Here is a 15579-nt window from a genome sequence, read left to right on the forward strand (position 1 = left end):
ATATCATGAAACTTTCTTTTTTGGTTGATATTTGTTGTTGTGGATTGAATATTTGTTTTTGTTGGTTGATGGATGAGAATTGTGTTTTCCCCCTCTAATTCACCTGCTGTTGCGAATTTATGGATTTCAGTTCGATGATTTAGCTATTAATTGGACAAAGATTGCTGCTTTGTTACTGCGTTGTTCTGTTTTTAGTTATCCAATATTTGATGTTTGTTCATGTGTTCTATCTAATGATGCCGATTTGCTCAACCCACCGGCTGAGCTCGAGAAGAGGAAGCACAAGCTCAAGCGCCTCGTACAATCCCCAAAATCATTCTTCATGGTAATAATCATATCGTAATTAATTAATTTCCTATTCTGCTTAATATGCTTAGTTAATTTAAATAATGGATTCAAATTATTATTTAATCTGTTTATTTATACTACTATTAAATATTAGTAGGATTTTATATATGATATCAAAAATTATATAAGTGAATAATTAATTATTAATCTTAAATTTATTGTAAAATAATTTGAACCCTGTATTTAAACTAATCAAACCTGTTAAGCAAAATAGAAAATACATTAAATAATTAAGCTTATGTCATTAAATAAATTAGGAAGAATACCCTTTGCTTGAAATTGAATGCGGCGCATCTCCTCCTCTCCTCTCCTCTCCTCTCCCAAACCACAAAATCACAATATCTTCTTTCTCTCACTCCTCGACTGTGTCACTACTTCCACCTGGTTTGCTAGCACCCTCAGCAAACCCCCTTCGCTGTCAACTGTGGAAATCATCTTCTACACATTTTGAGACTATTGGAATCACACCTTACATTACAGTGTTACTTCTGCATTTTTCACTTGTAAATAAATATACTCATCATTTCTATGAGATGAATTTTCATACATATATCTGAATGACAGGGAGAACCATTTTAAGAGTATTGATTGAAGCATCGATGTTGACTCTACAGCGGTTTCACCCCCAATTCATTAAAGTCTCTACCTAGCAGCAGGTTATTTTCTCTCTTCTGCTTCTATTTCTATACATTACTGATGAGGCCTTAGATTTATACAGGAACTATTTCGACAGAATGCCATGTTTCAGGAATAGTTGCTCAATATTTTAATAAAATTGACTCAACTTTGCCTGAATCAATTGTTGGTTGGCTTTAAATTCTTGTTTAATTTTTGTTCATCTATGTTGTGAATTTATGTGTGTAAATGTGTATGTATTTGCAGAACCACTGTTTTCAGCCATTAATTGGACAACTGGTTGAGTACCTGCCAGAGTCAAGCCAAGCATGCTGCACGCATTTCTTGGCCACCCTCCCTTCGACTCTGCCTCCTCCTCCTCTCCTCTTTCTCACCTCCGCAAATCCCCTACTCCCGTCAAAATCACATGTATCCTTTCTCCATCCAAAACTCCTCTTTCTCTCTCCTCTCCCAAGCTCCAGCTCTTCTCAGCCCCACCATTTTTACTCTCCAAAACTCCACCTTTCGAACACCTACTCACTCCAAACCACTCCGATAACATTCAACCTTTGTCCAACGATGAGATTTCTTGGTTGCTCAAACTTTCCCGCGAGTACGCCGATATTCAGCTCGGCAAAGCAGTTCACGCTTCAATTATCAAGAGTCGGCAAGACATACGCCTCTGTAATTTTCTCATTACATCTTATATTGAGTTGGGTCACTTGAGCTACGCGGAGAGGGTTTTCCATTTAATTGCGAAACCGGATGTTGTGTCCTATACTGCTCTGATTTCGGGCTTGGCGAAATCGGGCCGCGGGGAAGAAGCTGTCGCGCTGTTCATTGACGTGAGAATGTCTGGAATCGAACCCAATGCGTATGCTTTTGTTTCGATTTTGACTGCTTGCATGCGTTTGGTGGATTTAGGTCTGGGTTCCCAAATTCACGCCTTGTCGATCAAAACCGGTCATGTTAATTGCTGTTTCGTTGCCAATGCTGTGATGGGGTTGTATGGGAAAAGTGGTTGCTTCAATTTTGTGGTCAAACTGTTCAATGAAATGTGTGAGAGAGACATTGCTTCTTGGAATACTGTGATTTCGTGTGTTGTTAAGGAGGGTTTGTATGGTGAAGCATTTGAACTGTTTTATGATATGTTGGTAGGAATGCAAGAGGGCTGTAGAGCAGATTATTTCACCCTTTCTAGTATATTGATCGCATGTGCAAGATGTTCACCATCATCGACTATGTATGGGAAGGGAGTTCATGCATATGCACTTAAAATAGGCTATGGCAGCAATTTGAGTGTGAGAAATGCATTAATACAGTTTTATGCTAAGCGTGGATGTGTGGAAGATGTTGAAAATCTGTTTAGCAGTATGTCTATGCGAGATGGCTTTACATGGACTGCAATGGTTTGTGCATATATGGGATTTGGGCGTGTTGGTTCGGCTTTAGATGTCTTCTGTAGGATGCCTGAGAAGAACCCCATTGCTTACAACGCCCTCTTAGCTGGATTTTGCCAAAATGGTGATAGCTCAAGGGCGTTGAGGCTCTTTTGCAGAATGGTGGAGGAAGGCGTCGAGTTAACTGACTTCACACTGTCCAGTGTTTTACATGCTTGTGGTTTGAGCAAGCATTCGAAGTTCAGCAAACAGATTCAGTCCTTTGTTGTCAAGATTGGTTTTGGAAATGATGATTTATCCAAGCTGCACTGCTTGATATGTGCACTAGGTGTGCTAGAATGGATGACGCTGAGAAGATATTACTACCACTGTCTGAGAGAAGCTCAATCATGCTGACAACGATGGTGTGTGGATATGCCCAACACTCAGAGTTAGAGAAAGCAATCTCTATGATCAATGAAGAAGAGCAACACATTTCCATTGATGAGGTTGCATTAGCTTCATTACTTGGAGTGTTTGGGGATTTAGGGTTCCAAACTCTTGGCGAACAATTTCACTGCCGTGCTATAAAACATGGTTCTTTATCTGATATAGGAGTTGGAAATGCCATAGTGAGCATGTACTCCAAGTGTGGGGATATGGAACGAGCCATTGGGGTGTTTGACAGCATGTCTGAACACGACATAGTCTCATGGAACTGCCTGTTATCCGGACATATCCTTAACAGGCAGGGGGAGAAGGCCTTGGATGCATGGAAGAAGATGGTGAAAGGAGGTATACAGCCTGACCCAGTCACATGTGTATTAATCATCTCAGCTTATCGACACACTAAGTCGAATCTCGTTGAACAGTGCCTTGAGTTCTTCCTCTCCATGAAGCATATCTATAATGTAGAACCCAACTCGGAGCACTATGCTAGCTTGGTTGGTGTGTATGGATTTTGGGGGCTTCTAGAAGCAGCAGAGAAGATAATCAAGAATATGTCATTTGAGCCAAAAACTTGTGTTTGGAAAGCCTTGCTTGACAGTTGCAGACTGCACAAAAATGCAACAATTGGGAGAAGGGCTGCACAGGAAATACTGAGGCTCAAGCCACAAGATCCGTCCACGTACATACTGCAATCAAATCTTTACTCCATGTCTGGGAGGTGGCACTGCTCTGATCTTGTTCAAGAAGAGATGAAATCAAAAGGGATACAGAAATTCCCTGGGCGGAGCTGGATCATTCATGAGAACAAGGTGCATTCCTTCTTTGGGAGGGATAAGTCGCATCCAGAGGCAAAGGACATTTACAGTGCGCTGGAGATACTGTTTTTGGAATGCTCGAGAGCTGGCTACACGCCTGACACAAGGTTCGTTCTTCATGAGGTGGAGGAGGATCAGAAGACCAATTTCTTGTTATACCATAGCGGGAAACTGGCGGTTGCCTACGGACTGCTGGTGACGGGTCGAGGGAAGCCTGTGAGGGTGAGGAAGAATATACATGTTTGTGGGGACTGCCATACGTTTTTCAAGTATGTTTCGGTTGTTACGAAGAGGGAGATACATGTGAGAGATTCTTCGGGTTTTCACTGTTTTGTAAATGGTGAATGCTCCTGCTGTGATCATTGGTAACAGGCTGAATTTTGGTTGGTATCTGTTTTTAGAGTTTTGAATATTAATGTGGCATGCATGTATATACATAGATACTGTTCTTTTTTCAGTTTTGGGCGAATGCTTGGCTGAATGTGTTGTAATGTAAAATATAAGTAAAATATGCAGTGTAATGAAACAAGCTACTCGATGACTAAGATTTCTAGGCTACTTGTATCAGTTACTTTCATTCAACCTAAGCCCATAAACTTTTGGGCTGATAGCTCCATCCAGTTCATTTGTATTTTATTTCTTTTTTTAAGAGTTGTTAAAGTTCCTTTGGTTGTGAGATATATATAATTCCTTTAACATCTGGATGACCAATTTCAAAGTATAATCAAGATCCATTCAGATCAATGGCATGCTTAGTGGGACATAAATCTTGATGACTAGATTTGCAGACTAAGTAATTCCTTTTGTTGTGTGTTTATCGGCCCCAGATGACTAGATGGCCAATATGGCAATATCATGCCTGTAAGATTGAGTTACATGGAATTTAACTGCCAACTCTGTGCCAATCTGATTTCTTAATGTCTTGCAAAATTTGGCATATATAATTATTTCGACTTAGAGGTGTTGTTTTAGTTGTTTTCATTTCATATTTCTGGAATTATTCTTTAAGTTGCTTGCAACTCATTCAATGTTAGCCATGTAATGTTATCATCATCTCAAGAGTTCATATGATTATAACAATGTAATGCAAGATAATTCTCACAAGAATATCATATTTCCCAGTGACAGTTTTAACCATAAGTATCAATGCTAATTCCCTTTTAATTAACCTTTATTTTCATGTGGAGAAATGTCACTGAATATACATTTTATTTGCGAACTCTCTGAATTTTGGTTACAAACTATAGTTTGTTATTATTCATAGAAAGTATACGAGTTCCTTCTCAGCAATTCTATCCAAATAATTCATCATTACAAATTTAACTCCAAAGTGCGATATTATACAAGTTAGGTGAGAACTACTTGTTAGGTGTATGTGTACTGTGTAGTTGTAATTATTGTTTGATAAGCATTGCTACTAACATTGGAACCAGTTCTCTTTATGTGGGTTTTTTTTCTCTTTCCTAGGCCAATCCCCCTGTTACCAGAATGGCACATAATCATGCTACTTGGATTACCATCATATGTAGATAGCTGAGGGATTGTTGGCACTGGTTAATCTCACTTTTGACACTGGAAATGTACTCAAATCTTTCTCAGAGTAATGTTGGATTTGCCTAGTGTGGTTCTCTACTACAGGTTGCAGAAGGAGATCTACCTACAGTTGCATCACACGGGTGAGTAGATTCATAGCTCAACACAGTCCAAAGTTTTTTTGTACTTGTGTGCCAGAGACGCATGTTTTACATGTTAAAAAAGAGTTTGAGTTTTGTTTGTTTTAGGACCGAAGTTGAGGCATACAATACACTTGATCCTGGGATCGAGTGGTTAATCTAAAGGCATTATGTGAAGCTGAGTGGTTAATCAACCTGGGGAAATGAAGAAAAACTTGTTCAATATCATATTAAGAGGATGTCAAAGTTGGGAGGTGGGTTCTAAATTTATCTTGAATATTTAGAAAGGCATCGTAGATAAGAATCTCCCATTAATAAGCTGAGTGGTATGTTGCTTAATGCTTATGAACAAAAAGAAAGCTCAGCTCTCTCTATCTCAAGTCATATATTCTATCTTGAAATTATAGCTTTTTGGCATTTAGTTTATTGTTGTAATAGTTTTGTCAGAGTTCTTTTTATCTATGCAACATATTACATAGATTTCCAGGCTTTGGTTTTTCGGAATATTATTCTGCATTTTGTTCTTTTCATCCCATTTCAATTTTATAAAAATTAGTAGATAGTTAATACTACTTGTGCTAATTAGCTGTGGTTGTCTTCGGAGCAAGAAGATATATGGAACTATATAGGTAATTCTTATGGAGTCTTATATTGGTAAAATTACAGTCCACTAGGATGATGGATTAAATTTGTTCTCTGTGAAAATAGCTTGTATTGATGGTTCAGCTCTACTAAGGAGGTGTCAATGTCTTACATGCATGCTTCTATATTGTTTTTCTTGCTCTTCTTATGCCATCACTTAAATTGAAAAATTACATGCTTCCTGAAATTAAGAAGGTCCACAAGGTGGTAAATTGTTCTTTATTTAAGATGATTTTCCATGCATTTTCTTTTATTTTGGTCATTGTCCTCTGTTAAGCGCATTATCACCATCCTTTTCTTGAAGAGAACATCTTATTACTTTTAAGCAGTTAATTTATTTTGTGATCGGTTCTAATATGTATCCTCATGCAGAGGAAGGAGAAACTGTTAAAGAAGCAACATAGACAAGCACTTATGCTTGATAACATGATTGGCATGGATGCCATTGCTGCCGGACGCTCTTTCCGTGATGAAAAACCTGTGACTTATACTTTCGGTATGTGCCATATAGCTCTCTTAGTAGATTTTCTCCCTTGTGTTATGCTTTTGGATTATTTTCCAGTTCAATAATGACTTGGAACTTGAAAGTTTCTCTGGAATGCTAAATTTTATGAGTCATGACACTTGCCAAATTTCTCTAATGCTCCCCCCTTACCCAATAAGTGTATACAGCTTGTATGTTGATAAAAAATGATACTCTGTTTCTTGCTGCTGATTGACAAAAGATGTGCTAGCATGAAGTTGATAAATTAGTTCCGCAGAAACTTAATGAACGCGGGGGGTTTAAATAGCCATTAGGGTAACTTATCGCTAAGAATCCAGCATACAAGGTGTTCCGGGCCTTTATATAGTAAATGGAGATTGACCTTGATTTCTGTTTTAATAATTCAGCTCCACCATTGATATTATTCTTTTACATTGTTTGCAGACGATTATGATCGCTCAATAGATGAAGTTATAAAGTTCACCAAGTGAGGATCTTAGCACCCAGAATTTCTATGAACTACTTGTAACGTTACTTCTCCTTATATTTAATTTTGGAAATACTTCACCTTTTTTTCTTCTTATAATCCTTGCCAGGAAGAACAAGCAATCTCCCAAACATTTTGATGGAGTAGATCCTCTCATGAAACATGAACTGTCTAGAAGCGGTAGTTTCTTGCTGAGATGGGAGTTTCTTTTTACTTTGCTGAGAAGATAGTGTAGATTAAGTCAGTTCTACAGTATGTTTTACATTTAAGAAAGAAAAGGCAGGATGTGATATGGATGGGAAACTCTGTTGGGAGTTCTTACTCCTTTGATGAGATGTTGTTCAATAACTTAACTAATAATTGCTACAAAAGAATTCGCTCTTTATTTGAATCCTTGGCTCAGTGTTACATTTCTATGATTAACATCCTATGATTAACATCCGTGCTAGTATGAAGCTTCTTGAAACTGGGATGTCATCATGTTGAGTGTCGAGATAATTACTGTCTCAGACGAATTATGAGTCATTGGTATCTCTACTTGTTCTCTTAACCAGTTTACTATTACACACTGATTACATAGCATGTGTGTCTAGTACAGCAGCTGCATCCTCGATGGTCTCTGCATCGTCATTAGTCTCTGCATCTTTATCTTCTCTGCATTTTCTGTTCTTTGTTTCCTTAAGAATGCATATGAGATTTTGCAGGCATTGCTCCGGCCCTTCTTTTGCAGATTTTGGCATGAGGTTTTCAGCAACATCAGCTGGTGTAATCTCAACCTCCTGGATCAGCTCTTCGATGGTTTGGAACAATGGATGTCCGTCAAGTTCAAGGTAATTCTTCGCGAGCACTTTAAATCCTTCATATTTGCAGTAAGATAGCTCGATATGTTTGTCCATTCGGCCCCTTCTTGTAAGAGCTGGGTCGAGCTTATCTACATAGTTTGTTGTGAACACTATTAATCTCTCCCCTGCACAGGCAGACCACAGGCCGTCTATGAAATTCAGCAGACCAGACAGGGTGACCATGCTGCCACTCTCTTCCTTCTCTTTACGAGAACTCTTTTTCTCGACTTTTTCAGGATTCTCCTGTGCAGGTTTCTCCTCTTTCTTCTTCCTTTGGCCTGTCAAGTCGAGTGAGCAGTCGATATCCTCTATCACAATAATTGATTTAGTTGTTGTCTCTGTTAAAAGCTTCCTGAGCTCCGTGTTGTCCTTCACCGATGTAAGCTCGAGATCATAAACATCATAGTCGAGTAAGTTAGCCATGGCTGCAATCATTGTTGATTTCCCTGTTCCAGGAGGGCCATACAGCAGATAACCCCTTTTCCACGCCTTGCCTATTCTTGCATAGTAATCTTTACTCTTTGTAAAAGTCAGCAGATCTTCGACAATCTCCTCCTTCTTCTCCGGCTCCATTGCCAGAGTCGCGAACCTGGCTGGATGCTCGAACACGATATGGCTCCAATACGATTTGCTGTGGCCGTTGGTGTAGAGCTTCCGTTGCCTGTTCCTCGCCTGGATCTCTCTCCCTTTTCTGATCACATGCTCCAGGTACTCCTCCGTCATCATCTTCTTGTAGCACTTGTGGAACTTGAGCTTGTAGAACCTCCGCTCCGGCTCCGGGTAGTAGGAAAACCCCCCAGTCCGTGGAGGAGGCGAGACCTTCCCGGAGATCCACGTCACCTGGACTCCATTGAACACATCTGTTGTCTCCTCGTACTCATCCATGCTCAGCATTAGCTTGTTGTCATTCTCTTTCGCCATTTCAGCCTTGAGCCGTTTGGCGTTGATGGAATTCGAACTCAGATATGCATCGACGATGCTGTAGGCCTCATGAGGCCGGAGATGATTTCCAGTGTACTCGTGGATGGAAACCTGGATGTTTGGATTCAAAAATCCGGACAGCCTCGCGGTGCATTTCTCGAAGTAGCTACGGATCTCCGGCGGGCAGTACCGTCGGAACATGTCCCAGAAGAAGATGAAGGTGACGAGGGCGGACCCGACCGCGCTCCAAGTCTCCGGCATGCTCTTCACTGGAAGTATCATTTTTGGGAAGGTAAGGTTGTTGTTTTCTGAGTTTGATAGATTGAGAAAGGGAAGATGAGAGTTGTAGAGAATGGGAGTTATGTGTTTTTATAAGCATGAAAGGTATGAGGCATACGTGTAATTTGGTTTTATTTGAGATAAATGTCACACTAGTCCAATTTACCTTTTGCTTTTCCAGTTCACTACCAAACAACTCCATCACAAATCGATTGATTTATTTAAAAAATAAATAGGTAGGTAGGTTTCTTTTGGAGATATGAGTCTTTTAGTGAAATTAGAGCATCTCCAATAGCTAATGGACCAGCAATAGCTCAGCAACAGCACAGCAACAAACTCATCTGTCACAACATCAGCACTAAAATCCTCCTGTCACATCATCAGGATAAGCAATAGCCCAGTCATAATCCAGCCATAGCCTAGCCACGTCATCAGCACTAAAAACAAATAATTAACAATCACACAAAACACGAATTAAATATACGGCACATATACGAAAAAATGCAATAATTTTATTTAAATTAAAAATAGTACATTAAAAAAAATTACATAATTAAAAAAAAAAAACTAACGTCGTGCAGTCCTCCGCGCCCACAACTCTTCAATTAAATCCTTTTGGAGTCGAATATTAGCTTCCACTTGGCGCATGTCGGCATGTGCTTGGAGGTGGTCGGCGTCATCGTGAGGTACCCCACTTCGTACGTTCGGGGTGGCCACGCCGTGGCTTGGACCGGCTTCGTTATCGTCGTTGGCCCAACTAGTCAGTTGTCCACCTTCATCTTCGACAATCATGTTGTGCATGATAATACAGTCGTACATTATATCAGCAATGCAGTCGACATGCCACAAACGCGTTGGACCCCTAATTGCCACCCATCGAGACTGGAGCACACCAAATGCGCGCTCCACGTCCTTGCGCGCCGACTTCTGCCGTTCACCAAAGTATACCTTCCTCTCATCCGATGAGCATCTGATCGTCTTCACAAAGACGGGCCACCTAGGGTATATCCCATCCGCCAAGTAGTAGCCCATATCATGCTGGCTCCCGTTGGCGACAAAACTGATGGCCGGACCGACGCCCTGGCACTGCTCGTTGAAAAGGGGCGACAAGTTGAGGACATTGAGGTCGTTGTTCGACCCGACTACCCCAAAATACGCATTCCAAATCCACAACCGGTAATCAGCTACTGTCTCGAGGATCATCGTGGGATTCTTTCCCTTGTAGCCGGTCGTGTAGAACCCTTTCCAGGCAGCGGGGGAGTTCTTCCACTCCCAATGCATACAATCTATTATGCCTAACATACCCGAGAACCCATGCTTCTCCCCGCGCATCTGCATCAGCTCCTGGTAGTCTTCGGGGGTTGGGCTTCGAAGGTACTGCTCACCAAATATTTCAATCACGCCCTGACAGAAATACTTCATACATTCAAGGGCTGTCGACTCGCCGATGTGGAGGTACTCGTCCCACATGTCTGTCGCGCCTCCGTAGGCCAGCTGCCTGATTGCCGCAGTGTACTTTTGAATAGGTGTGTAACAGGGTCTACCAGACGCATCGTGCCTGAAGCGGAAACACAAATATCGTTGCTCCAAAGCGTTAACAATACGCATGAACAAGGCCCTACTCATCCTAAAACGCTACCTGAAAAGGTTGGCGTTAAACCGCGGCTCCGATGTGAAGTAGTCTTCGTATAGCCGCTGATGTGCAGCTACGTGATCCCGCTCAATCACTGCTCGGCGGTGGACAACGGGTCGAGGTCGAGGTACCGCCTGCTGCAATGCCCGTTGTAGCAGCCGGTCTATCTCTCGGGACGTACAAGCATCCAAATGCTCGTTCAAACGCCGTTCGTAGTCCTCAGCATCCCCACCACTACCACTACTACTACCACCTGCGTTACTCATTTCGCGTTGTTGATCTTGTACAGAAATTAAGATTGAGAGAGTACTCGTTAAAACAAGTGGTGCGATGAAAATGACTTGCAAATCGCGTATATATAGAGTTTCAAAAATAAAAAAAAATTAAATTCCGCTCGCCGGTCGCTCGCCGATCGGGAGGCTGCAATAACGGCGAGCGGATCGTCGAGCGCCCGGGAATCGGCGTGCGCTCGCCGAAATTCTCGCCGATTTGGCGCTCGCTGGCTGCAATAGTTCGGCGAGCGCACCGGCGAGCGCCAAAAATCGCCGAGCCGGTCGCTCACCTATTATTGGAGATGCTCATGTCCAAATACTTTGTGGTGTTAAAGTTTGCATATGCTTACGTTTCTCATACTAGCATAGCTATACCATAGTCATAAAGTTTGAAAGTTCATTTCCTATTCATTAAAACATACACTCCGTCCTACTCCTACAAAAAATACTAATATAGTACTTTTATCAATTAATTAATATATATGTAAACTGATATAGTTTTGTGTTCTGATTTTAAGAAAAATTATGTTCCATAATTGAATATTTAATTTGGATTAAAATTTGTGATTTTTTAGACACATCAATTTATCACAATATGTGTGGGGCCGAGAGTGAGACTGTAAGGGTGTCCATAATGGGGGAGCCGCGGGCCGCGGCTCGGCGCGCGGCCCCCATTGCAAAGGCCGAGAGCCGGGGCGGAGAGGCGAGAAGCGTGGCTGAGCCACGGCAGCGGCCTTCACGCGGCTGAGCCGTGGCCCTCCCATTGCAAGCGCCGCAATCGCGGCTGGGCCGCGGAATATAAATTTTTTTTTTTCGAATTTTTTTTTTATAAATATACACTTTCATTTCCATTTTTTCACTTCATTCTACACTTCAAATCCCTTCATTTTACACTCTCAAACACTACAAAAAATGCAAGGTGGAGATGGTAATTCCCCGGGGTATGGAGACTCGGGATACGGCAACTTCCCCAATCAGACGTGAGGGATGAGCCCCCCTCGACAATGTCGAGGCGCCAGCGCCCGCAGGGCCAACAATCCGCCATCCGGGAAGCTAGATCCGCTTCCCAAGTCTCTCGGGCGAGCGCGGCGACACCGCACCCTTCAACACCGACCGCGGCGTTGACTCAAACACTGGAGGTGCAGATGATGGAGCAACTCCAGGATAACTTGTCCTTGTACGAGAAGTCGGCGGACCCTATCACCAAGATGATGTACTACGACCTCATTCTTAGGTTGAGGTCGAAGTTGGGCTTCTCCGATGGGTCGGCGACGGGCGAAGCAAGCGGCAGTGGGGCCGGTGTCGGCGGCGGTGGAGGAGGTGAAGAAGATGTGCCGGATTCCGATGACGCCACCGAGTAGGAAGCGGTGGCGTTTTTTTCTTTTTATTATTATGTTGTGTTTTTAAAATATTTTCGTTGTAGAATTTTCCCCTATTAATAGTACGACGAAAATTTGTCTCTACTTCTCTCTTTATTAAATTATTTTTATTATCCAAATTATTAATCTACTAAAATTTAATAACATTAAATTAAATTAAAAAATAACATTAAAAAGAAGCAAAAAAAAATTAACATTTTAGAGGGCCACATTTGGTGGCTCTTTAAATTTGCATTGACTTTTTTACATTTGCCATTACAAAGGCCACATGGGAGCCACAATTGGTGGCCGGGCCACAAATGGTGGCCTTTGAAGGCCACCATTGTGGACACTCTAAGCGTCGAAAGACCAAAGAAATTTACAAACTTTCGACTAATTGAAAAATAGTTTGGTCCTAAGTGACGGCTTGTGGGAGCTAAGGTTGTTATAAAATAAAGTACGTGAATATTTTAGTGTAGAAAGCGGTAATAAAGAAAGGTTTATGAAAGAATTCCATGAAAATACACCTAAAAGATTAAACAAATCAAGAACATTACGTAATCGTCTTGCGTCATTGTATTTGCATAACCAATCTAGCTATCTTTTGCACCACAACACTAAGAGCATCCACAACCGTGCTCTTGCCAGCGAGCATGGTTGTGGGCCGGACGCCGTTATTCATGTATGCTCCCATTAATAATTTGAGGTGATTCATTTAATATACGTGTTTGAAAAATATGACCGATGTAAGCTGGATTTGTTATACAGATGTGCCCACGGTTTCGTGACCGGTGGTTACGCTTCGGAACCGCAGGTTACAGTTTTGGAAATTGCCTAATCGAAACCGAACCGCGAGGATGTTTCGCAGTTCTGGTTCCAAAACCACCGGTTCCGAACCGCTGGTTTTTTGCTATCCGGCTTGGTTTCACGGTTTTTCACGGTTACGGTTTGGAACTGCCCGGAACCAGCGGTTTCGGTTCGAAAATTTTTGAACATGAACCGAACCACGGTTCAAAAATCAACGATTTCAGTTCGGGTAATTTCTCACGGTTTCAGTTCGGAACCGTAACCGGCGGTTACGGTTTCAGTTTTAACCGCCGGTTCGGTAAACCTTGGGCAGGTCTAGTTATACTCCATAAAGTTATTGTAATGGTGGTAAATAGTACTCCATCGATCCTAGATGATCCTTTTATTTCGCACTTGTTTTAGAAAATAAATAGTTAAAATGAAGAGAAATTAAAGTAAGAGAATAATATAGAAAAGACTTTTCTCTATATTATTTTGTTCTCTCTTTAATTTTTTATTATTATTTTTTTATAACACGTAAAAAAAATGGATCATTTTAACTGGGACGGAATGAGTAGAGAATAATGATAAATGTTTATTTTCAATTAATTCTGATTTTACAATCGATTTGGTTTACACCTATGTTGGGGATTCTATGGTTTTTTAATGGGAAACTTTTTGTCAATGTTAGTCTATTTATACACTTTTTCCATGTTAGCATAAGCCATGTACACATCATTTGGCACCTAAACTAATTAGTTTGATCGTAAAATCACAATCAACTAAAAGCATAAAAATGAACAAATAAGATAAAATTTTGAATACTGCAAAATTTCTTAATTAGTACTATCTCTCCGTCCCACTCAAGATGGCTATATTTTGAGTGGCACGAGATTTTAGGAAATGTTGTTAGGTGGAATAAAGTAGATAGTTGAATATTTTAATGAGGAGAAAACAGAAAGAAGGTTATTTCCAAAATTAGAAAAATGAACATTTTGATTGAGACAAATGAAAAAGAAAAAGTGATCATCTTGAACGAGACAGAGAGAGTACTATTACTCTGTAACTACTATTACAATAAATTATTCGAACATGAGAGGTTTAGTTGGGGATTGGATCCCCTGCCGTGGAGGAATCACAGCAGGGGATGCTTCCCCCTCACAATCCATTCTTTAAAATTAATTTTTTTTTATTTTATAAAAAATAAAAAAAGGAATGTGAGGGGCAGCATCTCCTGCTGTGATTCCTCCAGGGGATCCAACCCCGGTTTAGTTGTTGTACATTAGTCATTGAGCTTTGTAGTTCGTACACATCAATTGCAAGGTTGATGTGTGGACAGCCCAATTTGGACAAGAAAGTGCGTGGGACTTTTGTTTGGATATTACACCGACTTTACATCAAATTAATGTGTTTATTGACTTCTTTTTTATTGGAGTTGCGTGTCTTTACAAAGTTTTGACGCCAAGACTGCTACAGCACCACTAAATATAAAATGTGCTACTACGTCATACTCCAATTCGTTTTTATGATTGTTCCATTCAGTTCTCTTTATTAACTTTGTTGTTTCGGATTTATAAATGACCATGTTGCATACAAATAGTAGTACGAAAAACTTACCCCTTCTCAATTTTGTTGTTTAGGATTTTACGGTTTGTTGCTTTGAATTTACAGTGATATGAAGTATGTTATTTTTTTGAATGTGTGAGTTTTTTTTTTGACAAAATATATACAATCACTCTCTTTTTACTTTAATAGATCTTCTATTTTATTTTTAACTCATTTATTTTATTTTTTCTTCTACTTTTGTTCTTTCTTCACTTAACTCTATAATTCTCACATAATTTGCATGCAACATTTTTTCATGAAATTGCATTTTCCTACGAAAAACATAATTGTTGCAATTAGTGTAACCCCAAACCCTAAACCCTCCCTCCGTCCTCCATTATGTGTCTCAATTTTCTATTTTGGCTCGTCCAATATTAATTTTCTTACTTCAATTTTATCACTTTTGTTAGTATCTCCCACATTCCACTAAATCATTTTTAATCATATTTTATTATAAAATTAATAGGAGTATATAAAGTAGGACTCATATTTTACCAACTTATTCAACTCACTCTATATTATGTTTCTTAAAACCAGTGCGGGGTTAAAATGAGACACATATTGGTGGAAGGAGGAGTATTTTTCATATATATACTTTCTTTTGTCGCATTAGGGTAAAAAAAGTATATAGTATATAGTGGAGATAGCTTCATAGTTACATTTCCTTAATCTCCACATAAAAACCTCTTTCTGTGCAAGTCATTTTTTGTACTATGACAATAATGATTTTTTTCCGTGGGCCCATGCCTTTATTCTTGGGCTTGTGCAGTGTTACGTCAACCCAAAAAATCAAATATTCAAATCTGTCTTATAAATCAAATCTGTCTTATAAATAAAAATAGAATCTTTAAAACCACGAATAGTCGCTGCAATTAGAATTTAAAACATCTTAAAAAGTTATTCCTCAATCCTGTAATTTACTACTCCATATTTAGTGCTCGTGGTTAGATTTTTAGACATCAATACGAATTGTTCCCCAAAATTAGTTAT

At 40.1% G+C, this 15579-nt stretch overlaps 2 protein-coding genes and 1 pseudogene across 2 annotated transcripts; 2 read left to right on the plus strand and 1 right to left on the minus strand.

Annotated features, from left to right (window-relative positions):
- The first annotated feature begins 621 nt into the window (after positions 1-621).
- LOC121749795 lies at positions 622-4154 on the plus strand (annotated as a pseudogene).
- A 676-nt stretch (positions 4155-4830) lies between these two features.
- LOC121749797 (DDT domain-containing protein DDR4-like) lies at positions 4831-7284 on the plus strand. The gene is made up of 6 exons (XM_042144432.1): positions 4831-4840; positions 5075-5283; positions 5389-5534; positions 6295-6418; positions 6851-6893; positions 7003-7284. Exons 3-6 carry the CDS (start codon positions 5484-5486, stop codon positions 7121-7123), a joined length of 339 nt encoding a protein of 112 aa, XP_042000366.1. The 5' UTR covers positions 4831-4840; positions 5075-5283; positions 5389-5483; the 3' UTR covers positions 7124-7284.
- A 150-nt stretch (positions 7285-7434) lies between these two features.
- Positions 7435-9127, minus strand: LOC121749796 (AAA-ATPase ASD, mitochondrial-like). The gene has a single exon (XM_042144431.1). It carries the CDS (start codon positions 8936-8938, stop codon positions 7466-7468), a length of 1473 nt encoding a protein of 490 aa, XP_042000365.1. The 5' UTR covers positions 8939-9127; the 3' UTR covers positions 7435-7465.
- Positions 9128-15579: the final 6452 nt, after the last annotated feature.

The sequence above is a fragment of the Salvia splendens genome, chromosome 9 (genome assembly GCF_004379255.2).
Source record: "Salvia splendens isolate huo1 chromosome 9, SspV2, whole genome shotgun sequence".
Taxonomy (NCBI): domain Eukaryota; kingdom Viridiplantae; phylum Streptophyta; class Magnoliopsida; order Lamiales; family Lamiaceae; genus Salvia; species Salvia splendens.

Excerpts from the sequence above, each read along its gene's own strand:
- LOC121749796 (XM_042144431.1), bottom strand. The coding sequence starts at position 8,938 with ATGATACTTCCAGTGAAGAGCATGCCGGAGACTTGGAGCGCGGTCGGG.
- LOC121749797 (XM_042144432.1), top strand. The coding sequence starts at position 5,484 with ATGAAGAAAAACTTGTTCAATATCATATTAAGAGGATGTCAAAGTTGG. Across the intron at positions 6,419-6,850 it reads ACCTGTGACTTATACTTTCG|ACGATTATGATCGCTCAATA; the intron begins GTATGTGCCATA and ends CATTGTTTGCAG. Across the intron at positions 6,894-7,002 it reads GAAGTTATAAAGTTCACCAA|GAAGAACAAGCAATCTCCCA; the intron begins GTGAGGATCTTA and ends AATCCTTGCCAG.